General features: G+C 39.9%; 1 protein-coding gene across 1 annotated transcript in view; it reads left to right on the top strand.

Moving 5' to 3' along the window:
• Positions 1–20203, top strand: part of LOC124268088 (RNA polymerase II elongation factor ELL-like) — a 38667-nt gene extending 18464 nt beyond the window's left edge. Inside the window, 11 exon segments of the mRNA XM_046703107.1 lie at positions 2112–2239; positions 3248–3373; positions 7196–7612; positions 9023–9093; positions 9876–10035; positions 10352–10448; positions 10802–11003; positions 14690–14741; positions 15328–15385; positions 15388–15501; positions 16398–20203. Coding sequence (XP_046559063.1) covers positions 2112–2239; positions 3248–3373; positions 7196–7612; positions 9023–9093; positions 9876–10035; positions 10352–10448; positions 10802–11003; positions 14690–14741; positions 15328–15385; positions 15388–15501; positions 16398–16556 — 1584 coding nt within the window. The 3' untranslated portion in view covers positions 16557–20203.
• Positions 20204–25816: the final 5613 nt, after the last annotated feature.

The raw sequence follows: 25816 nt of genomic DNA, 5'->3' as shown, positions 1-25816 counted from the left end.
TGATGATTGCAGGTGAAGTGTAGATTAAAAAGCACAAATAAGAAATAATGTCTACTGATATGGTATCGTATAGTTCATGACCTTTGTGATTGCCACCCTCATAGATCACAGCTGTGGTGTGTGGCTAATACAACCAAGTCATGGACACTGTTCGGCATCGTAGTACATCAAGGCATTACAAATGGCTCCAATAGATTTGACTTGCTGCCAATGTGTCACTTTCAAAGTAAGTCATGATGTTCATGATGCTGAATTATTGGGGCCATTATGACAATCTAAGATCCTTGGTTGGTTGGCAGAAAGTGCCTTCTGTTTTATTGTTCATCTACACTATTTCATGCTGATTGATTGACAGGTAGACACATACACAGATCATGGTTTGGAAACTCAATGATAAAGGAAATTCACAATTTTCCTGTAACATTACATGTGACAAGATAAGTTTGTCCTGTGTAACATTCAAGGGTCTGTGGTTTGATGTTCAGCTGTGCAGATAATCTGAACTGATAAAATTGTATTATGCACCTACCAAATTCACAACAGACACGATAGAGAAGGAACATGTCAGGAGTTGTCAATATACTTCTCTGATAAATGTTTCACTGTTACTGAAAGAGTGAGTGAGTGTGGTTTAAAGCCAATTGGACAGTTTTATTTCATGGTGTGTCAACTGAGGAAAGACAATAATGATTCAGGTTTCAGACATCCACCACCTTGAAGTAGTCGGCCTTGGTGCTGACAAACCTTGAGGGTGAGCATGGTGGGATACTGAGCGACAAGGTTGAACAGAGTGGATGGTAGATGAAGCAGCTCATTTTATAATAGAGTGGAAATTAGGGTTAGAACCTTATGGCTGGACACAGTAGTGGATGGAGGAAGATGAATGTGACTGAATGGTGTTGATTGTCCTATATTGGTAAATATTTGAAGTGCCTTGGACACATGTTATTGCAAATACAATAAATACATTAGATACATGTTAGGATACCTCAGGAACTACAGCATACAGAAAAGTAGTTTAGTTTAGGACTTCTTGATGTATACTAGTTGTAAAGGCACTTGATTGCTGTTAAACATGGTAATGTTCAGTTCAATGTGTTTTAGGTAACTAAACTTTTGCATTTTGACATTGTATGCCTTATTTGATATCTTTCTCATGAAGGATCATATATGTGTCAGTGAAAGAGTTAAATATGTGTATTGTCAGTGAAAAGAGTAGGAACCATGGTATATTAAGTGGGTAATTATCTGCAGTGGAACAAAATTTCATCTGCAATCTTTGCCATTGGTTGACAAGAACCTATGCCAAGAAAGGTCGACAAAATCCTGATACCAAGATTAGTAAGATCAATATGACTTACACTGTGTACTATGAATGAAGAATATATAATCCTGATTGGCATGTCATCTGCCATTTTATCAACACTGGCATGACTGATATTGATGTGTGGAATAGTGATGTGTCTGCTGGAGATTATGAGTGAGGCTTGATGGATGTTGACAGTTGACTTGATGATCATAGGTGGAGGAGAAGGGGTCAAGTCCATGGCTGGCCGTCCTTGGACAACACAACACACTCCTGATTTGTTTATGAGGTGGAAACTCACAGACAATAAGAACAAAATACACGTCTGGGTGTGAATAAACAGCTTGTTATTGGGCCTTGTTTGTAGTCAACTTCTGATTTGTTTTAGAGATGTTAAAAAATTAGAAAATTAAACACAAACATATTTTGAGAATCTTAAGAATCTCTGTTGAAAGGTGTTGAATAGCTGTATATGCTGAGATTCAACACAGAAATTCATGAAGTAAACTGCTTTTTTCAGAGTATTGTTAAACTGATAAGGAACTGCCATTGTTTGCTGGACTGGAAAGTGACCTTCCCTTTCTTGTTAGAACTTTGTCACCATCTTACTCACCATAAAATATTGTTTGGAGATATTGTTTCTTGTATATTAAGATTTGGTGATAATTTCTTAGCTCAAACACAAAGATTGAACGTTAGTCTGCAGGTGGTGATGTCAAGATGTTTATGGCACCTTTCCATCCCGAGTTGACTGAGGACTGTTTGAGAATGTAAGTTTCTCATGAGATTATGTTGGTGTTTTCAGCATTTCCAAGTGCCACTCCGAGGCTCAAGTGATGACCCGAAGGCCTCACGCACATTCCGATTTAACCTGGCACAACTTCAAGGCGACCCAAATGGTAGCTTTGAGTGCATCCAACAGCCTGACTCCAGGTACAGTGGCTGTTGCCTTCTTCTATCACTGATTACAGTGTGTGCTTGGTGCAGTGATGAATAATGGCACCACTACATAATAGTTAACATGATGTCAAGAACTCTGTAGTTGGTAGTATACTCAAAACCGAAAGTCACCAGAAATATACTCAAAATCAAATATCACAGTGATCATTAATTATCTGAAAATGAAAATGATTCTTGATATAGACTGGGGGCGGTGGGGTAGCCTAATGGTTAAAGCGTTGACTCGTCACGCCGAAGACCCGGTTTCGAATCCCCACATGGGCACAATGTGTGAAGCCCATTTCTGGTGTCCCCCGCCATGATGTTGCTGGAATATTGCTAAAAGCGGCGTAAAACCAAACTCAGTCAGTCAGTCAGTGATATAGACTGACTGACCTCAGTTTATAGATTGATCAGTCAAAGATATGTTGTGCGTAGTAAAGCTTCTTGTGAGGACATAGAATTAGATGCAACTCTCAGACTTAGTGGGTGTGGTCAACACAAATGTTACGAGTGAGTTTCCTTCTTGTCTAAAGAACAGAACTTCAATTATAATTGAAATTTTCAACATTTTAACATGGTTAATTTTATTTTGATTTGATTTTTTTTTAAATCAAATCTTTAGAAAGCCTGCAGATTTGATCTTTCAATTTTACATCTTTACTCTTTGAAAGGACATGTAAAGATGGTGATTTGGTGATACTTAAAACTTTAAATCAAGTTTCATTAATGAAAACACCAAAGTAGCCATGGTAACACATAATTTTGTGAGTATTTGTGGACCATGTTACAGTTTTATGTCTTGTATTTAAAGTTGTGTTAAAATAGATGGGATTTATATAGATAACTGTTATCTTGTGATGGAGGAAGAAAGTACCAGGGTACACATTCTTTTCCATCATTATGCTTGAGCATTTCTTTCTTGTCATGCAGTTGGCTTTCCTTTGTGAGAATCCTTAGTGACATTTTTCTCTAGCTTTTGTGCTACTCTTTCCCTTGTAGATATGGTCACACACTTGAAAGTTTGGGTGTCATGCAACAGAAAATCAATGTCCTCGCAACTGATGATGTATACAAGTCCACACGAGAACGTATGACACTTGCTGAAGAAGAAAGCAAGAAAGTCTGGTATGTAACTCCTGAACATTTGTGCAAACCAGCAGGTATATGTAGCTCCATCTACTGGGTGAACTCCTGGACTGTGGGAACACTGGAATACTCTCATAGATGCTTTTTAACAGCTTTGCTATGTGTGCATGGTATATTTGGTTGACATCCGTGCAGTTGCGAGCTCGAGATATGTGTTAGTTAAGGTGGAGGTAACTTATGTAAGTCAGATTGTTGAAGTCGAGTTATGGATAATGGACGATTGATGCAAGAAAGTGTAGGGAAATATTAATTACTATGATAATATGTATCATCAAGATGAATTACCAATGGCTGCTACTTTTCTGATACATGTGTTACATAACCTGGATCTCTGCAAAGTCAGTTTGAAAGGTGTATCATATTGAATAAACATTGACAATATGATTGTAAGGTAACAATTAAAACAAGGATATAACTTTATATGCATAATGTTTGATAAATGAATCTCATATGAATGCTATATGCATGTGATAGCTAAATATTTAGTCCCAATATTTGACTGTGTCACGACTGATAAGTTAATATATACAGTGGAAGCCTTCTAAACCGGCATTCGTTGGGACCGGCAGAAAATGCTGGTATAGTGGGCGTGCCGGTTTAGAGAACTTTTCCTCTTTTTTTATCTTACCATGATAAGCGACTGACAAATTGTGACACAACAATTAATTTATAATACAAGTGACGCGTGTCACTCACCAATTTACCTCACCTACATAGGCCTAATCCATACTCCTGGTAACATCAGTGAGCTTAATGTTAATACACGCTCAGCCAATCAACAAGAGAGCTGAGAGGTCGGATGCCGGTTTAGAGAGTGTTAATTACCGTACAAACAGTCAATTACGCGGTCTTTGTAGTGCCGTAGTACGGAATAGACTGACGCCGGATTAGAGGGCGTGTAAATGATGATAAATTAACTAGCTTCTGTCGGGACCAAATTCTTGTGCTGATATTGAGAGCATGCCAGATTGGAAGGCTTCCGGTTTTGAGAGCTTCCACTGTAGATGTTTGTGTTCACCTGGCCTGGCATGGGCATTTAGTACTAACAGTAATTAGCTATTCAGAATAATCATTTAAAGCACATTTAGGACAACTGACTTTGATTAAGTCTTAACAGTAGGGTAGCTTACAATCAGTTTGAAATAGTGAATGTCAAGTGGCGTATTTCTGTCTACTGAGCAGGTAACTGGGTGTATTTATGCATGAGATGCTTATAATGCATGAGATGAGGAAGTTTGTGTTCAGACATTTTGTTCTGCATGAAGCACTATAATACCAAGGACATATTGTGTCAGTTTTATTTATCTGATTGTTCTCTTTCATAACTTTTTTGTAACTATAGTTGGCTTGGAAAAAGAGCTTTTCCACAGTGGGAAACAAATTAGTTATGCAAAAGGTCCCTTGAGTACGGTTTCACCTTTCAGCATGTCAGTATTAATGCTTGGTTCAGTGAAATGCATGCTTGTTTTATGTTCAAATTCTGCTTTTAACTAAGGCAGTGCTGTTTGCATTCAATCTTCACCATCCATAACTGGGCATAATTGCTTGTAGAGAATTTAAAATCTATTAAATGTGTTTTATTAAAAACAAATATATGAGTAATACTGCCTTCTTAAATTGCACATTATTGTCTTGGAAGTCTTCATTTATTACACTCACAAATGTTGACTTCAAAGAAAAGATCTGAAAACATAGTCCCCAACAATTTCTATTTTTGAATTATGTGTGTGTCTGTTACATCCTATCTATATATTCCATGTTTATTTCGGTACCTTGTTTGCTCCCGGCTACAGATGCATGGAAATAGTGATAATTGGATGTTAGATATAAAAAGATAAAAATGAAGAGAAATAGCGCAGAATTAATCACCAGTGTGAAGGAAGCCTAACTATTGATGTACAGATACTTCGAGAATATCAGGTTGTATTTCCTAGTTTTATCTCTCGCTCTTGATATGAGGCCCAAATAGGTGCCCAGTTTCTTTGGCTCCAGGTTACCCACCCCCACATTTTATTGTCGTACAATCAAGTCACATTGTTTGTGGCCAAGAAAAGCCATCCCCTTGATGTTATAAAAGCGGAAATCTCGTGAGGGGGCTAAATATAGCTATTGATTTTCTGATTGAAAGTGTTTTGTGTGAAACACTTCTGTGTGGCTGGAACCCCAAGGCTATTGTTGTTCATTGCCCTATCAAGTCATTTGTGCAATGCATATGTTGTATGAATCCTGCAGGGTTAATCAGTTTTCAACAGGTTTCACCTTGTCCCAGTTTGGTGACTATTGCAGTACTGGCAATTGGCTGTTATTTGTGGTCCTACTGGTACACAGCTGGAAGTGTGCTGTACAGTACTGGTACAAATGTACATACTACAGTCCACAATGACAGCAAACCCATTCTCATTGATATCAAATTTGAAAAAAAATTAATTCATGAATGGTATCATAAAGAACTACTCTGATATTATTATAGCAGCTTTTGATTTTTTATGATTTTCATTCATGGCTGACCGAGTTTGATTTCACTTTAAACAGTATGTAAATACACAAATGGCATTTGAATAGTGAACAAAGTTAATTGTGCTTTCCTTTTATGTGGAACTGTTTCATGCTAGGCTATTTTCAGTGCATTGATTTTTGTGAACTGTCATTTCATTGAGGCAATGTAGGCAGTCTGAAGCAATGTTGCCTTTATGGTTTGATGAGGGCTATGATATATACAGTGTGATTATTGTAATTGTTTCACAAACAAAGCTATCAGTTTAGCTGCTTTTTCTTCCAACAGTGGAACTCTAAATTTAGACACTTGATTGATCAGGGGAGAAAATGAGCTGAAGAACTAAAACAACGCTCCATCCTAGCTTCTATTCCTGGCGTGTCTTGAGTGGTGTCTTCATGGTAGTGATAGGCTGCTGAAATGGTACCTGTCAGCTAAAAATGGCATTGATTGAAATTATACTGTAATAAGGATACATTAAACCAACAATTGACATGTATTACGTAGCCAGTGAGATAAACTTGGCTTTGCTGTTGTCACAAATATTATCTGCTGAGTAGTATTGAGGATACGCCCTCCATGACAAATACTTCACAGATAGCAGTAGCAACAACTTACATCAGATAACATGTAAAATGGAATGTCGGGGTTTAATATGTTGACAAAAATTGAAACTTTTCATTCTATGTTGTATGCAACTATCCTTCAGCTGGAACTCTGTTTATTCTTGTATGTTTAGCTGACAGTGGTCCATATTACTGTACTGAACTCAACTGAAAATGACAGTTGGAACGATGTTCAGGCTAGTAGGCTTGAATGTTCTTGGCACAGTTACAACAGCAGTTACACTTGCTTTGCCTAATAATGTAGAATCCTGAAACTGATAATCACTGATATGTTGCAAATTTAATTCCTCCAAAGAATTAATAACACTTATACGTGTAATTGGTGGGCTGTGTACAACGTATTAAAAAGTCATCGTCTGGGGATGTATTTTTCACTGTATCGTATCTCCAACCACATGATTCTGATGCATAATGCTGTAGATTTTCATGGCTCAGTCACAGGATGACCACACATTTCCTGAGTTCCTTACTTATTTATCATATATTTAGCTGTTTCAAAACATGATCTTTTAACTATAGAAGGAAGATATTGATAGCTGTGAAGTGATGCAGTTTCACACATTTTACCATCGTAAAATATATAGACAGAAAGGTTTATTAGCTTCTGTGTCATCTAGAATGTGTTAAACTTGATGCTGAAACAAGGAGAGTGTAGTGTTGATGAGTTTGTTTTTATTTCAGTACAAAAGAAATCAAACCCAGCGGCCGATACATCAGCAAGAAAGTGAAGAAAGTGATAACGAACGGTCATAACAAGCACTTACCGCCCACCAATAAAAACAATATTGCAATCAGCAAACCCCAACCCCCACCTCACATCCCCAAAAGCTCAACAAACTTCTCCAATGTGTCAAATCCTGGTCAGTCAAGACTCTCGGGGACTTCTCATCTCCCTAACGGTGGAACAAACCACTCCCCCAACAGGGTCACAGCCAGTCAGCATTCACCTCACAGAAGTACTGGGTCCAACCATTCTCCTGTGAGGGGTAGTGGGACGACCAATGTGTCTTCAATGTCTACCAAACCATCATCTCATGTGCCGCCGTCAAGCGGAGGGGGATCGAAACCTAACTCTGCAATCATGAACATGCCATATAGGTCAGTGCACCCACCCTGCACAGCTCAAATGTGGACACTTCTAGTGTACTTATGTCTGTGATTATGTTGTCTATTTCTATTTCAGAATATTGGTTCCTGATGTTTTAGGAATTCAAATAAGCCTTCAGGATGTTTGCTGGTCTGTAGTAAGAGAGTGATTTTCCTTAAATTTGTAGTTTTAAACTAAATGATGATCTGACTGCCCAGAAAAGTGCATTCTAGTACACCAAACAGACTTTATGACAACTGCAACATAGCCCTACCATACTCTCTAGACATATGCTGAAATTACTCACCAACTGATTTGCATTAAAGTATTGTTATTAATACTTAACGCTTTAACCATTAGGCTACCCCACCGCCATAATTTTTATTTTTATTTTAACATGTCAAACAGGCATGTGTGAAAGGTTCATCAATAAGAAATCATAATTAATTCTATGTTCTTATGCAAATGTTGGAAGAGTTTTCCTGCATGTCTGTTAATATCTAGCATTCCCTGACATGCCATCAAGGGCAGGTTTTTAAGACTGCTTTTACAACGCAAGGAAGTTTTTGCCGTTATTGTCTGTTAGTCTCACAGAGATATGCTGGTTTTGCTTCCTGCTGATGGCCAGGTGATGGTATTGTTTTCAGTGTTTGTGATGTAGCCCCTCCATTGTTCATGACATCACAGTTGGTATTGTGTGACATCATTCCAACAATAGACTCGCTGTCAGGGTTCAGGACTTTAATTCACTCAGGACAGGCGATCCATAATTCTTTATTGTTTGTAGGTTAGATTGTGCAACCAGTTGTAATACATGGATGAATTCAGTTTTGTTTGATGTATAACCCCTTACCTTTGGTGATTCTACTTCCTGTCAAGGATCTTGGCGGCACTCATTCATTAGGGTGATAGATGGACCTGAAACGTGTTTCGAAACCAGACCAATACCCACCAGTTCAGTTTGACCACTGACTACAAGACCATACCAGCAGACCTTAACAAAAGCAGATCTTTTTGTCAGGTTGACCCGAATTGGTAAAATACTGCAACAAGATGTTCTGAAAGCTGTTACTAGTCTGTTAGTCAAAGACAGTAACAATCTTGACTGGGCTGTTGACTTACTTGATATTTTACACCACCAATATTTCGAATTAAGTTGACTAAATTGATTTGACCAATGGTGTTGGCTTTGTATGAATGGCTTTATTGTGTCTAAAGATGTGCAGGAAACACAGATGAAGTGAGGGAAAACTCTAGTAGCAGGTATAAGATGTAAAGCTCACGGAGTAGTTCTTGTTTCAATACTTGTGCATGCTTATGGACAATGTGTGCATATGTGACTGATGGAACAAGTACCACTTGACATGCTATTGCGGTTTCCTTGGAGTGGAGTTTTTATATTTTGTCATGTCGTGTTTCAGAGAAAGAATCATCCATTTGTTAGCAGTGCGGCCTTTCAAGAAGCCTGAGCTGATACTGAGACTAAAGAAGGGTGTGTATTGAATATTTTGCAGGGGTAGAATCTCAGTACTAGCCCTTGGAATGATACAGGGTTCTGTTTTACACAACCACACTCACCCACACTTGACACTAAATATAGTCTTCGTTCTTGTGTTTCAAAAGATTTTGTTGGAGACTTATTTATGATGTTGCTCCCAGAGAACCATACTCATCTTGCCCAAGTAGATTTTTGAAACATGGAAGAGGATCCTGTTCATTCCGTCTCTGCTTCTAAGACAGGATTCCTCTTGAGTATGTTGAGGACATTTCCACCTTGTCAGACTGATGGCAGGGCCTGTTCGAACCGAGAACAACAGCATTCAAATCAGTTTCCAGTCGATGTTTGAATTTTACTACTGTTTGCAATGCTCATTCAGTCATTGCTATGTAGAATGTGTCTGATTCTCTAAGGATTATACACAGCTAATTGTTTTATACGAGTCATTAAAGAAAACTAAGAGATAGTAGATGAAAGATGCCACATCACTGGGACTGGTTACTTGCTGTGGTTTAGAAAGAACATTGGAGGAAAAGCAGGTTGCACTATAGTGATGCAGCTTCTTTCCAGATATCATAGGGCAAGGGCTTGAATGTTGCAATGATCAGTATAAACTCTAGTTGATGGATTGTAGGCTCTAAGATAGGAAGGTCAGTGGTTAGTGGTAGATCACAGCACATAGATCCAAGTTATGTTTCAGACAAGCTATTTTCCACATTTCGCCCATCAACAGTGCTGTATGATGTGACTGATGTGTATGTTTGTGTGTTGATCAGATGGTATCCGGGAAAAGGACAAGAACTCTCTAGGCAGCGTCCTGCAGCAGGTGGCAGTACTTAACAAGAGCAATAGCTACACACTCGCAAACCACGCCTGGATCGACGTGCGCACAGATTGGCCATTCTACACAGAGGCGGATCGCCAAATTGTGAAGAGGTAGGTTACAGGTGGAAGACACAAAGACAGGGAGCTTCAGGGTATTTTGCATGGAATGAGGGCTCTGATGGTCACTACATGCAAGTAGGTGGCTCAAGATATATGTATGTGTGGTATTGATACTTAGTTTCTGACCACACACAGCTGCTGGGTTTGAAGACTGAAACCATCCTGTGGACTGATACCTTCTTCACTGGGCAAATCAAAGTGTTTAGTTTAATGACCACTGAATTTCAGAATGCAACTACATGTATGTAGAGTGAATCCTCATAAAGATAAGGTGACCTCTCCTACAACCAAAGGTTTCTTATCTCAGAAATCTCCAGAACCTGCAAGCTGAGTCCCGAAGTGCGTCCACCTCCCCTGCAGTCTCACCTAGCAACCAGGCTCCTGAAAGCCCAAGCAACTCTCAGGTTGGTGCTGTTGTTGTGTGGCTTGGGTTTGAGATGAGTCATAGATGTTTGGATTGTGAGATTCTAATGATAGGCTTATACAGCGGCTGAAAACTAAGTGAAACATACTTCATGAATCAAGTGAAAAAAATATATCATGCAACATGACTTTTTAAAATTATTTATAAGGAGCAGCACAGAGATGGATACCAGAGCCACCACTGACTGAAGTAGTATGATCCGTTAATTCATTCATGAATGAAAGGCAAATTAAAATAATTCCTTAGCCTGAAAACTGAGTATGCCATAACGTTTTTGGTGCATTTCTGTGTATGTTATCGATGGTAGAATGAAATTTCTGTGTAATATTTCAGAAACGTGCTAGTGAAGATGTGATGGAAGGCCCCCAGCCAAACAAGAAGCAGAGAATATCCCACCATGAGAAAAGGAAAGAATCCTCTCCCGTCAATGGTCTCAAGTCCAGTAACAGCCACCATCATGCACCTCACGACAAACGCAAGTCCTCCTCCCTGTCCCCTGATGCTAACAGTGAGAACAAGGAGCAGCACATAGATGGTAGGGCTTGAGTAGGGTTAGCTGGATTAGGGGGCTATAGAGGGTGCCATATAGAGGGTAGGGCTTGAGTAGGGTTAGCTGGATTAGGGAACTATAGAGGGGTGTCATATAGAGGGTTGGGCTTGAGTAGGGTTAGCTGGATTAGGGAACTATAGAGGGGCGTCATATAGAGGGTTGGGCTTGAGTAGTGTTAGCTGGATTAGGGAGCTATAGAGGGGTGTCATAGAGGGTAGGGCTTGAGTAGGGTTAGCTGGATTAGGGGGCTGTAGAGGGGTGTCATATAGAGGTGTCATATAGAGGTAGGGCTTGAGTAGGGTAAGCTGGATTAGGGAGCTATAGGAGGGGTGTCATAGAGGAGTAGGGCTTGAGTAGGGTTAAAGCTGGATTAGGGAGCTATAGAGGGGTGTCATAGAGGGTAGGGCTTGAGTAGGGTTAGCTGGATTAGGGGCTATAGAGGGGTCATATAGAGGATAGCGCTAGAGTAGGATTAGCTGGATTAGGGGCTGTAGAGGGTGTCATAGAGGGTGGGGCTTGAGTAGGGTTAGCTGGATTAGGGGGGCTTGAAGTATAGAGCTGGATTGTCATATAGAGGATATAGCTAGAGTAGGATTAGCTGGATTAGGGGGCTGTAGAGGGGTGTCATAGAGGATAGGGCTTGAGTAGGGTTAGCTGGATTAGGGGGGGGCTATAGAGGGGGTCATATAGAGGATAAGGAGGGTGTAGCTAGAGTAGGATTAGCTGGATTGGGGGCTGTAGAGGGGTGTCATAGAGGATAGGGCTGAGTAGGGTTAGCTGGATTAGGGGCTATAGAGGGGGTCATATAGAGGATAAGCTAGAGTAGGATTAGCTGGATTGGGGGCTGTAGAGGGGTGTCATATAGGATATAGGGCTTGAGTAGGGGTTAGCTGGATTAGGGGGCTATAGAGGGGGTCATATAGAGGATGGGCTTGAGTAGGATTAGCTGGTTGTAGAGGGGTGTCATATAGAGGGTGGCTGTAGAGAGGGCAGCTTGAGTAGGGTTAGCTGGATTATAAGCATTAAGGGGGGCTGTAGAGGGGTGTCATATAGAGGATAGGGCTTAAGCAGGGTTAGCTGGATTGGGGGCTGTAGAGGGGTGTCATAGAGGGTTGGGCTTGTGTAGGGTTAGGTGTATTAGGGGGCTATAGAGGGGCATCATATAGAGGGTTGGGCTTGAGTAGTGTTAGCTGGATTAGGGGGCTGTACAGGGTGTCGTATAGAGGGTAGGGCTTGAGTAGGGTTAGCTGGATTAGGGGGCTGTAGAGGGGTGTCATATAGAGAGGCATCATATAGAGGGGTGTCATATAGAGGGGTGTCATATAGAAGGTAGGGCTTGAGTAGGGTTAGCTGGATTAGGGGGCTATAGAGGGGTGTCATATAGAAGAGTAGGGCTTAGTAGGGTTAGCTGGATTAGAGGGGGCTGTAGAGGGGTGCCATATAGAGGATAGCTGGATTAGGGGGCTATGAGTAGGATAAGCAGTATAGAGGGGTGTCATATAGAGGTTATCTTGATTAGGGGGCTGTAGAGGGCATATAGGCAGTAGGGTTGGCTGGATTAGGGTGGCTGCAGAGGGGTGTCATATAGCAGTAGGGGTGTCATAGAGGGTAGAGGGGAGCTGGATTAGGGTTGAAAGCTGGATTAGGCGTCATATAGAGGGGTGTCATATAGAGGGTGTCATATATAGGGTAGGAGCTTGAGTAGGGTTAGCTGGATTAGGGGGCTGTAGAGGGGGGCTTCATATAGAGGGTTGGAGCTTGAGTAGGAGTTAGCTGGATTAGGGGGATTAGAGGGGCTCATATAGAGGGGCATCATATAGAGGTGCCATAGAGAGGTTGGGCTTGAGTAGGGTTAGCTGGATTAGGGGGCTGTAGATGAGTGTTGGGCTTAGTAGAGGTTAGCTGGATTAGGGGCTGTAGAGGGGCATCATAGAGGGTTGGGCTTGAGTAGGGTTATGTAGATGGTAGGGGGCTGTAGTTAGCTGGTAGGGGCTGTAGAGGGTCATATAGAGGGTTGGGCTTTGAGTAGGGTTATCTGGATTAGGGGGCTGTAGAGGGCATCATATAGGAGGCCGGAGAGGGTTGGGCTTGAGCAGGGTTAGCTGGATTAGGGGGCTATAGAGGGTATCATATAGCGGATAGGGCTTGAGCAGGGTTAGCTGGATTAGGGAGCTATAGAGGGGGGTCATATAGGGTAGGGCTTGAGTAGGGTTAGCTGGATTAGGGAACTATAGAGGGGTGTCATATAGAGGGTAGGGCTTGAGTAGGGTTAGCTGGATTAGGGAACTATAGACGGGTGTCATAGAGGGTAGGGCTTGAGTAGGGTTAGCTGGATTAGGGAACTATAGACGGGTGTCATAGAGGGTAGGGCTTGAGTAGGGTAAACTGGATTAGGGAACTATAGAGGGGTGTCATAGAGGGTAGGGCTTGAGTAGGGTTAGCTGGATTAGGGAACTATAGAGGGGTGTCATAGAGGGTAGGGCTTGAGTAGGATTAGCTGGATTAGGGAGCTATAGAGGGGTGTCATAGAGGGCAGGGCTTGAGTAGGGTTATCTTGATTAGGGGGCTGTAGAGGGTGCCATATAGAGGATAGGGCTTGAACAGGGTCAGTTAGACTATGGGGCTGTATGGGGATGTCATATAGAGGGTTGGTCTTGAACAGGGTTAGCTGGATTAGGGGCTGTTTTGAGGGGTGTCGTATGAAGGGTAGGGATTGAACAGGACTAGCTGGATTAGGTTACTGTTGAGGGTTAGCTTTAGTTGTGGTTGTTGAACAAGTATCAAATATGTGGCAGGGCTGCATCCTGGATATCTGGAAGGGGTTGTAGGTCGTATTTATGTATAAATGTTACATTTCTAAACATAAATCTCTGTTTCTTATGCTACTACATTGAATGTAGGAGTTTTGTATTAATAATGTACAGTTTTATTTGAATGTGAAGGATGGGTCTGTAGCCATGGTAACTGTAGTCATGGTAATAGTAGCATAACATGGCAGGTGTTGCATTTATGAATATGTGCAGACTGATGTCAAATTTTTGATCGTCTCCCAATGGTTCCCCTTTTATTTAGTATACAGTATATATATATATATATATATGTTCCACTGAAGCTGTTCGTATTATGGACTGTCTGAAAACTGTCAAAAGTGTTTATTTTCTTCAGACAGGTATTGTTGAACAGCTAAAAATCACATGCCACATTTTGTTTTGATTGAAGCATAAAGCAAATGGCATGTTATAATGCAAATAGGTACAACTGAAGGCTTTGTTTATCCCATGCTAAGCCATAATTGATTTTAAGCATCCAAACAATTATCCCTGCCCAGATAACAAAGACTACAAAAATGAGATGATAAAAACAGTTCTAAGGACATGAAAGACCATCTGTAGGATTGATTGTGCTTCTTTTCAGCTGGTTCTTGGCGCAGGGTAGCTTGTGAATTTATTGTGCAAGTCAAGTTGACATGGAGAAGGTGACTTGTGTGTCTGGATAGGGCAGATGAGCCCTGTTTCCTTGTCATTGACTTTGATTGTGTCATTCTGTATTGTTTACCAAGCTGTGCACATTTGGCAGACATTGTTGACACAGGCTTTGGATGGGACCAGGAGACAAATACATTGTGTAATTATTGTCATTGCCCTGCTCATGCTGTCTCGTCTTGTCTTCAGATAACGGAAACACAGTGTCCTCCAATTCCAGCAGCTGTGCTGATTACTTAAAGTAAGTGAAGGGGTGCCTTGCATTCTGTCGGGGTTGGTCGCCATAGTAGAGGGAGGGAGTCATTGAACAGGCATTATTATGACTGAAGGCAGACATTTAGGCTTGCTGTGTGTGTGCATACAAGAAGATGTGTAAATTGTTTTCCTTTGTTTCCTTCGCAAATATTTAACTACAATGCACTGTTAATGAGAAAACAGCTTTTGTAATTGTGAAATGACGTTCATGTGATTTTGTACAAAATGTTCTATTTTTTCTACTGGCCATATAATATCATCAAAACTTGAAAATCACTGATCATTTCAAAACATGCAAGGAATTTCATTTATTAGGACATCATAAATTCCCACTGGTAATGAAGAATTTATAAAACATTAGGCTGCAAAATAGCACTGAAAATGTATCTTGTGAAATGTATAGCCCATTCAAGAAATATCCAGGGTCACTGAGATATAGAAATATGTTGTGAAAAGCTGTGTAATGTAGTCAAAAGCTGCTTTATGTCCCAGTTTCATGAAACACTATTGCAATTACTGAAGCTTTTTTCTGTTTTGTTCCTGTGGCTTTACACATGCTGTTGACTTTACAGGACTTACACAATGATCAAGAACCAGGAACAGAGACAGAAGTACAAGTGTGATTTCAACTCCGCGAGTATGAGGAGTACAGGAAGCTGTTTGGTCATCTGGACACCATTGCCAAGAAGTTTGGGGAATTAGAGATAAAGATTCGCAAGACAAAGGAAGGATCAGAGGCCTTTGAGGTAGGGCCAAGCGTAGATTGATAACAGTATGAAGGAAAACAAATCACTTTGGGTAGAGGTGTTCCTATGACTGAATGTTGGATATGATTGCCCATGCTGTGGCTCTTTTATCATATTTGCTTGACATATTGCAGTGCAATGTTTGTTTTGTTAGTCAGTGATGAAATCCACTCATCACAGCTCATGGTCAAGCACCAACACAACTAGCCCCGATTAGATATGTTCTTTTCAACTATTTTTCTAAATCAGCTTGAAAATTAATCCTTTCTGTGATGAAGATTTTGTTTGACAAGTGAGGACATATTCTAGTAACCTTTTAACACTGACCTCAGTATTTTTCAACGGGGAGAGTTCTATGGATATACAACTTCTTTAATATAATATGAGCGACATTTCGGTGTAGCTACTCACACCGTTATCAAGCAAATCATCATTTGCTTGATAACGGTGTTAGTAACATCATTTGCTTGATAACGGTGTTAGTAGTATCATTTGCTTGATGTTGGTGCTCATATTATATTAAAGTTATATATCCATAGAACTCTCCTCGTTATTCATCACACCAACTTCTAAATGCCACAAGTTCTCAGTATTTTTTGTTTTATGATTATATGTCCAAAATTCCAAAGATCCAAAGTTAGGTCCTTATGCATAAGTCAACAATAATAACTACCCAGACAGCTTTAAATATGAACATAAACTAGTACACAATATGAAATTAGTGACATCAGTCAGTGCACTGATGCATGACAAACATTTTTTGTTCTAATATCAGCCACTTTCGTTTGCAATGCATTTATGTGATAATAATCCCCCATGAGATTATTGTTCTATGAAATGCTGTCTGATTCCCAACACTGGTTTGGATGCTGATCTGTAATCGTCATCTGTTTCAGTCCTTGAAGAACAGGATATTAGAAGAATACCAAGCCCAGAAAAGTGATCCGAAATTCATTGAACAAAAAAAGCGCTATGACTACCTACACAAGAAACTGGCACATATCAAAAAGTTGGTAATGCATTTTGATCAGTGTTCCCTGTCCATCTGCTCATAGCAGCAGGCCAGAACATGCTTACAAGCTGTGGTTGTGAGATCTACTGGAGTTACACAGTGAACCTCGACTATGGATTCTTCACAGATTGCTTGGATCTTACCATGGGTAAACGGATATATTCCATGGGGTAATGAGTCTCGCTGACTGCTGGATGGATATGGATGCATGGTCTGTTGTTTGGCCAGTATGCCAACTTGCTGTCCAAGTTGAAGGATGTTTCTGGATCTACTGAATGTTGCAAGAGTGTATCAAGAGTCCCGGGTGTGGCTCTTCCTGCTAGTCACTGGTGGATATGTGGACATGGTTATGTTTCTGAAGGAATGTGAATTTGGATGTTTGCGGGTTTGTCAGACAAGCATCTACCAGGCTGATGAACTGTCTGCTGCCTTTTTGGTTACGATAAAAATGGCCTGTTTTTTTGTTGGCCAGTTTGTTCTACACACCCAGTTCAACATGCTCCTGTTGGTGAAGCATGAATCTTCCTTATCTACACAGCACCCCCTGTATAAATGTTCCTGTGTCTGTCTGTCTGTACGTCCATCCAGTGCCTTGTAATGCTCCCGCACATGCATGTAATGCAGGTGCAGACCGAGCTGATGTGTGTGCATGGCCAGCTGAAGGTCACTGAAAGAGTCACCAAGCCTCTCGCTCCATTAATGGCACAGGTCCACTTTGCCATAATAGTCTGCTATTGCTGATATGTGCTGGAGGCTGCTGGCTTCACAAATTGGCCAAATCACAGTATTTGTGAAACTTTCTCATTTGTTTTAATAACTTATTTAATTTCAAAGAGTTACTAGTTTATTTATGATCTTGTGTTAACTTATTATCAGTTTGGCATTCTCATGGTTTATTTTGAGAACGCAAATACATCTTTTTACATATTTATCTTTTGAATTGACTCTGTCTTACAGCTCTGGGACATGGCACGTCACATACAATGTTTAGATGAAACAGCTGAATCAAAGGAATATAGTTCATAAAAAGAGTGCAATGTGCTTTGTATTCATCTTATTAGAACATTAAGCTAGTTTAAAATCTCAAAGTACCAGTTTTCAATCTATGCTACTGAAAAGAATTTATGGACTACTCGTCTCTACTTCAATCTGTCATGCAATTGTAGTGATGCCCAAAAATCGAGTGGTCCCTAACTATCTAAGGGAATATATATGTTTAAAGTTATCACAAAATGGCTTGATATTAAATTATACTACTTGAAAGAAGTTAAAAAGTGCCAAATTTTGTACATGTGACTGTAAATCGTCTGTCATCACATGGCAAATTAAGTTGTTCTTTAACTTTATTTTCCAGTACTATTTGACTGATCAAAACCAGACAGAACCTGTTAAAGAACAAAATCAGATCTTCTTTTCTTCAACTTGTACATGACACACCTTAGACAAATTATTTATTGGTATTTATGATCCATTATTTAAGTGAGCACTCGTACACCCTTGTTGTACATTAAGTTTTGTATGTAAAAATGTTAATTTGAGCATTGACCTTGGTGCAGATATTCATTTAATGAAGATAGATGGTAAAGCCAGTGTATGATCCAGGAAAGGAGTTGCCTTGACGACATGGATGATAGTTCACCTGTCGTTAGTACCGTTGAACAAATATATCAGTTGTATCTGTTGTGTTTTCAGAATATAGGGAGATATTTTATAGCTATGTTAATATGATGCCAGAGAGATACATCATATATGCATATGAGACTATTTTTGATGGAGAGATATCACAAAACATAACCACTGTGTACAGAAGTGATGCTTTGGCTACTATACCAAGCGTTATGGGGGCAACCTTTACATGTAGAAGGTGCTCCTTACATGTGTAGAGTTGTGTGTTCATTATCTTTTGAAAACTATCTACAGAAATAGGCTGTGTAAGTCAAGTTTCTTTCATTTTGCTTCTGTACTTCCAAACTTTCAGCTGCCCTCAAGTATGACCAGGTATTCATTTAGCATTGGTTTATCAGGTGAGTGTGAAGACTGGTCCTTTGGCTTGTGGCTTGCAGGAGAGTCCGAGGGTTAGTTGTATGAAACCAGTTGCTGCATTATGCTCATTTACTTTGAATTTGCAAAGAATGTGTAGAATTTCCAAACATATACATACTTATGTGCTCAAGACGTGGAAGGGACAGATTATATATTTTGTGATTTGGTGTATCAGTGGTCTCCGTGCAGTCATCAGCATGTCCGAACAGACCTGATAACCGGTACTTTGGGGAGGGATGCCCCAGTCTTGATTAATGACATCTTTTTGTTAAAGTTGGGGTAGGGATCCTCCAACCCAAATTCTGTCAAATGAATATTTTTGAGAATTTTTCAATCAACTTTTATGACTGCTGGCCCAAACCATTTTTGTTCTAGAATAGAAAATACAACTTTAGAATCTTGAAACACAGTAACAAGGTGGCTTTGCAAACAAAACTCGCTATGTTGCAGAAGGATTTGTGTAACAATGTGGTGTTGACAGGTCTAGTCTTCTCTAGCAAAAATGTATGTTTAATACTCTTTACCCCGCTGAACTACACTATATTGGTAAAATCTGTAAACCAAATGAACAAAAACCCCAAACCTCTTCATCATACCTGGCAGTTATCAGGGTGAGTAGACAAACATGACAACAATACAGTCGTAGTTTGCCATGCCCCTGTTTCCAATATGTCTAGGGGTGAAGTTCCAACATTGCCCTGGTTCTCTGTATCCTGTCAGTCCATCAATGGCCACTACATCCATCAGCTGTGACCCAAGTGTCCAGGGATGGGACCATGCAAGGAATTGAGTCTGATATGCAGTGTTTGATGGAATGAGTCTTTTCATGAAATAGGAAACATAATTCATCAAATAGGAAACGACATGAATTTATGAAAGATTACAGTAAGAACTAGTGATTCATGTAACTATTTGGACACAAGAAGTACGTGCCAAACCTGAAGAATGAATTCTGCCCATTTTGTGTTGTAGGTATAGCAATATATATGTGTTTATGATCCATCTGAGAGATGGGGTATGAGTGGTCTTTGATGGAATGTTATTAGTCCCAAACTGTTGTTGGCTGCTGGGTTTTGGATGTTCAACTGTACTTCATACAGATGTTTTTGTAAGCATGGTAAGGTGTGCATCTGTCTACAGAGAGAACTGAGGTGACTGTCGTGATGATGTTCTATGTCTGCAGGATAAGCCCTTTAACCGAGGTAATACTGACATTTCTTCGTCAGAAACCATAATTAGATGAGAACTTTCATCTTCTGCCATGTTTTGATCAATAAGATTCAAGTATTTTCCAATCAGAAGCTGTGGGCTACTCCCTACAGTTCTGTACAATTTCCTGCTTAGTCTAGTTCTTTCTGGTCACTGATGTTTCTGTATGAATCTGAGAGACTGACCAGGTCAGTCAGTTTTGTAACCGCTGGAGTGTGGCAGGACACTAATGTGAAGCCTCAAATGGTCCATATTTTCTGGGTAGCATTATTTTGAGATGTGATGTTTGTGATGTAGTATGTTGCATAATGCTAGCTAGCTGACACGGGAGAACAGAATGTGTCCAAAATGTCTCCACCATCTGTAAATCACTTGATCTGTAGATAACTGGCTGAAAGCCTGAATGTGAAGAGTAGATTTGACATGTGACCTAAATAATGACATGATAAGCAGTAAATGTGCACAACACAACTTAACGTTAATGGCAGAAAGTGTTTCCATAAGGGAAAGTCAGGCACTAATATTACAGTTTTATGTCAAGTTTGAAGAATAGCTTCATAAATCTATCTTTTTAATACCTTGTTGCTGTTGCATTGTATGAGATTGGCAGATATTTTCAAAAATATACCACATTTCTGGTGTCCCCTGCCGTGATATTGCTGCCATATTGCTAAAAGCGGCGTAAAACCCAACTCACTCACTCACTCACTCAAAAATATACCAGGAAGTCTACTATCAGAGTCTTATGTTGATATATATTGGTGTCAAGCTTTGTAACTATGGAAACAACATTAATTGTATACACTCCAGGAAACTGTTGTCTCGCCACTTTCCCGAAAGTATTACTCATTTTGTCTCCTGAATACAAGAGTTACCCTTTCTCATTTGTGTGCTTCAAGTTGTAAGGATTAACCTTTTATACCCGGTATGTTAAAATCTACCTGTACATTTTGCCTCCATGCTGTGCTGAAAATAATGAAGATGAATATTAAATAAGTTCTTGAAGTAATTCTATTTTGGATTATCAATGTGCAAAAGAAAACTAGGTGATAGCTTCCTCTGTTCAGATATATTTTGGATGTGATTCTTGTATGAGAGCTGGGCTGTTCTTACTTAGTCCACTTTAGAGTAATCTCCCTTTGTAGTGGACAAAATGTTCGTTTAATGCTTAGAGAGGCCTCAAAACTTAACAACAGTTGTTGTCTGTTTGTTGTTTACTTAATACTAAACTGGATTGATCCAACAACTTAATTCATACACACACAACACTTGTTGAAGGAAGTGATTACTGTTGTTACTGTTTCCTGAAGTATCTATAGGTAATAACAATTAGGCATCAACCAGATGGGAAACAAAACCTGGAAATAATAGATGAGACTATGTTGCTTTATATTCCTGCAGATGTTGTATTGAGTATTGAGACATAAGGAAGTGACAATTCCAAGGGCAGTATGCTTTTTTCCACGCCTCACATTCCATGTACTGTCTTGGTAGAGTCTGCTGTATGATTGCTGGGGCAACACACAGCAGGGATCTACTGGCCTTGTACCATACATCTTGCTTTTCAGATTGTCTACCTTGTATCTAGTGTCTTCAGATTCACGACATTCAACAAGAAATTACAAAAGCCGAAAATGGCTTCATGTGTTGAAGTATGTTAATTTCTGAAATGCGAGTGTTTTTTCCATTTGAATTGTTTCTGGAATGACCTCCAGCAATGGGCTGCCCTTGTAAGGAACAGGGCCTAGATTTTCAAAGCTCTCTTAGAGCTAAGATAGTTGTAAGTTAATGTTAATGTATGGCACTTTCGACTATCTTAGCATTAAGAGAGCTTCGAAAATCTAGGCCCAGGGGAGGTTCTTCAATGTTAGGTGACCTCCAACCATATGCTGCTCTGTTAGAAGAAGGGGAGGTTTTGGGGGTTGTTTCAGCTCTCGTGTATTTGTACAGTTTTTGTACATAAAGAAGCCAAGGCTATCACTATTCTATTTGACATTGTACAGACTTGACTGCTATTTGAAATGTCAAGACATGAATCAGCATGTATTTGAAGCTTTAATTTCTCCATTTGGGGGGAACCCGACGAGCAGGAATCAGACGTGTGTATTTACAAACCCAGGATCCCAGTGCCTCATCCTCATCAAAGCTAGGACGTATGATAGTGCTCACATTCAAAACATCACCAGCATGCCCAGTTTCTTCTTGACGAGGAGTCAGTCTGTCTGTCAGCACATATGACTCCAGTTTTTGACGAATTCATCATGTCTTTGCTTATGAATTGAGACACATTTGATAACAAGCATTCTTGTCAATGTTGAATGGAAATACATTTTCCTAGATGAAATAGGTTTGACCACTGGAGAGAGATACATTTAGGTGCTTTGCGTGTTGTCATCACTGCAGTACATGTACGGGCATGCTGATCGTAAGCCTGGCAAATATGGGGCCTATGATAGTGCTAACCAAGGTAATACTCAGATCGTTAAACGTCTGCATCAAAAACAGGATAGCTGGTGCTGGGATCACTCATGGGAGGGAATCATCATCTGGATTTGGAAGGGTCAAGTTTAGCCAAATTGTGTTTCAGCATGAACCGCTTATTACAAGCTGTGGTCCAGTTGGTTGTTCTACTCTTGTTGATGACCCTGTGTAGAAGGATGTCCTCAGAGGTTGGCTGTAGTGATACTTTGTCAGGGTACCTTAGAGCAGAATTCTAATCATTTTTTGGAGTTTGAACTTCAAATAGGAAGTCTAGTGATCTATCTCAAGGACACGTTTTGTACTAAACTTCACTCATACAAGTGATTGTTTTGTGCAGAATGGAAAAAAAGTGTTTCTGCAAGTTTCGAGACGTGTCCTGATGAGATCAGTGTATCTTGACACCTAGTATCAGTTGTGGACAGCTCTAACTAGATCCATGAGAATATTATGAAGTAACCGTTAAACATGTATGTACACTTCCAGGTTTCCAATGTCTATTGTACATAATATTTGTGATTTATTTGAAGCTTGCATATTAGGCACACAGACTTTTTAAGGATGAGAGGAAGGTTTGATACGCAATTCCAAATACTGTGATATGATGTTGGATGTGACTGATGTATTTGTGTGGACAGCAATGAGAGAGAAGATTACACAAAGGGAGGCAACTCCCAAGACTCAAAGTGACCCTTCTTTGGTGTTGAGTATGATATGAATATGCAGGATTTGTGTCCATCAGCCTTAGAAATAACCAATTATCGTCAGTCTGTATACAGTACAACTATCAACATAATGGTAACATGAGGTGACAGTATGGACAGGCTGGTACAGGCTGTATCCATCCAAAAACTCTTTGGGCTGAATTTTACTGTCACCATTTTACCTTGTTTAAAAAAATGCTGTTGCTTTAATTAAGTCTGCTTAAAGATATCTTCTAAACTCCTATGTCCGTGCTGCCAGCATCCTGTAGTGTAGATCCTCATGACTCGGCATCAGGTAGGCAGTGTGCCTTATTCATTATGGTGTTCATGATCTAGTCTTTTGAAAGTTGATGCACATATATATATATATATTAGATCTTTCTCGCTAAAATTTCAGGTTCTCATGATATATTGAATATACCAATATGAAAGGTATTTAGAATACCATGGGCATATAACCTGTATATTCAGAAGGATTTGATGGAAGGGATGATTTATAATGATAGTGATTTATCATTCATATCTTGTCACATATGCAGCGATGCAAAACCATTATGTGTCACTTTACATCTTCACATGCTTTCAACATCAATCTCATTTGCATTTTAACGGAAAGCTATCACAGAGCTAGTGATAGGACGTAGATGCTGAGTGTAAACCTTGTAATTACTTATTAACTGATTTATCACACAGATGAGTGTAAATCTAGTTATCACACAGATTGTAGTGCCTGAAAGGGGGAGCAAGGAACTTTGATGTCTTTCATTAAGACAGTCCTTGTTTTCCAGATATTGTGTGAAGAGTCGATGTGTAAAGGAATGACATGGAACAGTAAATGTTTCCTCCACAGTTGATCTGCCCCATACACTGGTATGAGTCATTGTAACTTGTTACATTGGCATGAAGCCATCTTTAAGACTGCTCATGACTGTTTTCAACATAAGGTCATCCTAATGCTTGCTGTTACACTAATGGCGACGTAGTCTGAAAGCAACTGTCAAGTGAGAACAAGTATGAGCAACAACACTTGATGGCTGTGCATTTGGAAATCTTATTCCCAGTGTGACATTAAGAGCAGATCATGTGATGAGGAATATAGGATGACTGAGGATATTGGAAGGTCTGTGTTGCTAAGGTTTACACTCTGCATCTATAGAACTGTGCATGTCATGAAGCTGGCGGCTGTGATGTCACATCGTATCAAACAACAAATGTCTCTGTGTTGGTAGGGACTTGCCTGGACCCTTGGAGTAGGCAATTGGAAGGGAGTAAGCATGTTCAGGGGTTTGTCTCTTGTGATAGAATGACCCTCATCTCGTTATATATTCTTCATTATTTTGTAGGATGGCATGTGAAAGAAAAACTGGTTGCCAGTCTTTGGCAGCAAGGTTATTGTGTACCTTCTAGCAGTTGACCATTGTTGTGTACATATTATACACACTGCTAGAGGGAGCATTGCTTTAACCGTGCTTAGCTGAAGCATGGTGACTAAATTCAGCCGGTAGGCAACAATCAGTTGATGATGAGAATTTCATCCAAATTCATTTTAAAAAAAGTAGAGAAGCAGGTAATGTTTCTGATACATTTTTCTTGAAAATGATTTCTCATTCTTCAACAAATCATTGGTTAGCAGAAAGAGTGAATGGCAGTCATGATGATGGATAATTGTCAACTGACGTGGGTTGTTTTAGTGAAGTGGGGAGGGAAATCCTATGATGAATTGATTATTGTCCAAAACATTCTTCGGGAGGGATGGGTAAAATGGGTGTGGTACTGGTGGTGGGTGCTTTTGGTATTCTTTGAGTGGGGAGGGAGGGTTGGAAAGGGAGGTAGTGAATACATGATGTCAACTCAGTTCAGCAGTCATGTCTGTTATTTGAAAAATGTGTTTTGCCAGATGCCGTCTGTTTAGTCCCACAGAATAACATGGCGATATGCTGAATGGTGGACACTGCAATCAGTTGTAGATAAATGATGAAAGGTTGATCTCAGTTCCCCGCTTCTTTCTTGTGGGATACTATTTGCTGCTCATTATTGTCTATGCCTTCATTTTGTATTATTTACAAAAATTGTACAGATATAAGAAACAATGCCATTGCTGGAATGGCACAAATTGTTACAAGCAATTCATGAACTAATATACTAGGAGGAAGACATGAGATTTGAAGTATTAACTCTAGTTATGACGTGATTGCAAATGACTGCAGTCTTGTAACACTATGGTGCTTACATCTGCATTACTGTATTTGTTAGAAAGGGACAGATAAGATTGGCAGAACACAAGCAAAGGCGTGCTTAAGGAAATACTGTTGTATTATATAACTGGCAAGTAAGGGGCACTCATGGCTGTGGAATGCCCTGTGAAGCATTGCTCTTCCTATGCAAAGGAACAGTATTTGACACTACTATTGCTATTTTATTCATTTTACTTTGTTGCTCTGTTTAATGTTGCATCATGCCGTGATGATATGTAATAGTGTACAGGACAGTGCCATATCCACACACCCATTTTGAGTTCACACGGAGATCTTGTCTTGCAATAGTTCTTGTAATATGGAGGCCGAGTGGAGATGCATGTATTGGAGGCATGGCTGTGTCTGTGTTGTGACTTTCCTTTACTGTTGGCTGGGACTGCTGCAGATCTGAATGTCACAGTCTGGCTGGTGTGTGGCTACGGCGGTTGGGTAAAAGGCATGTCTTACTCCTCTCAAGCCTTATTTTAATTTGTGTGTATTTTAATTTAATGTCACTGACCTTGATTGTACATTTGCTGAAACTGATAATATATTGTTCGGAGGGTGCTTGGCTTTGATGAAGAGCAAGTCACTTGTTCATGTGGCATCAGTTATTTATTATGAAAAACTTGTCA

Source organism: Haliotis rubra, unplaced genomic scaffold, assembly GCF_003918875.1.
Source record: "Haliotis rubra isolate DU_JTF1 unplaced genomic scaffold, ASM391887v1 Scf136, whole genome shotgun sequence".
Classification (NCBI taxonomy): Eukaryota; Metazoa; Mollusca; class Gastropoda; order Lepetellida; family Haliotidae; genus Haliotis; species Haliotis rubra.
The sequence above is the reverse complement of the archived record's forward strand: the minus strand, read 5'-3'. Positions and strand labels throughout refer to the sequence as shown.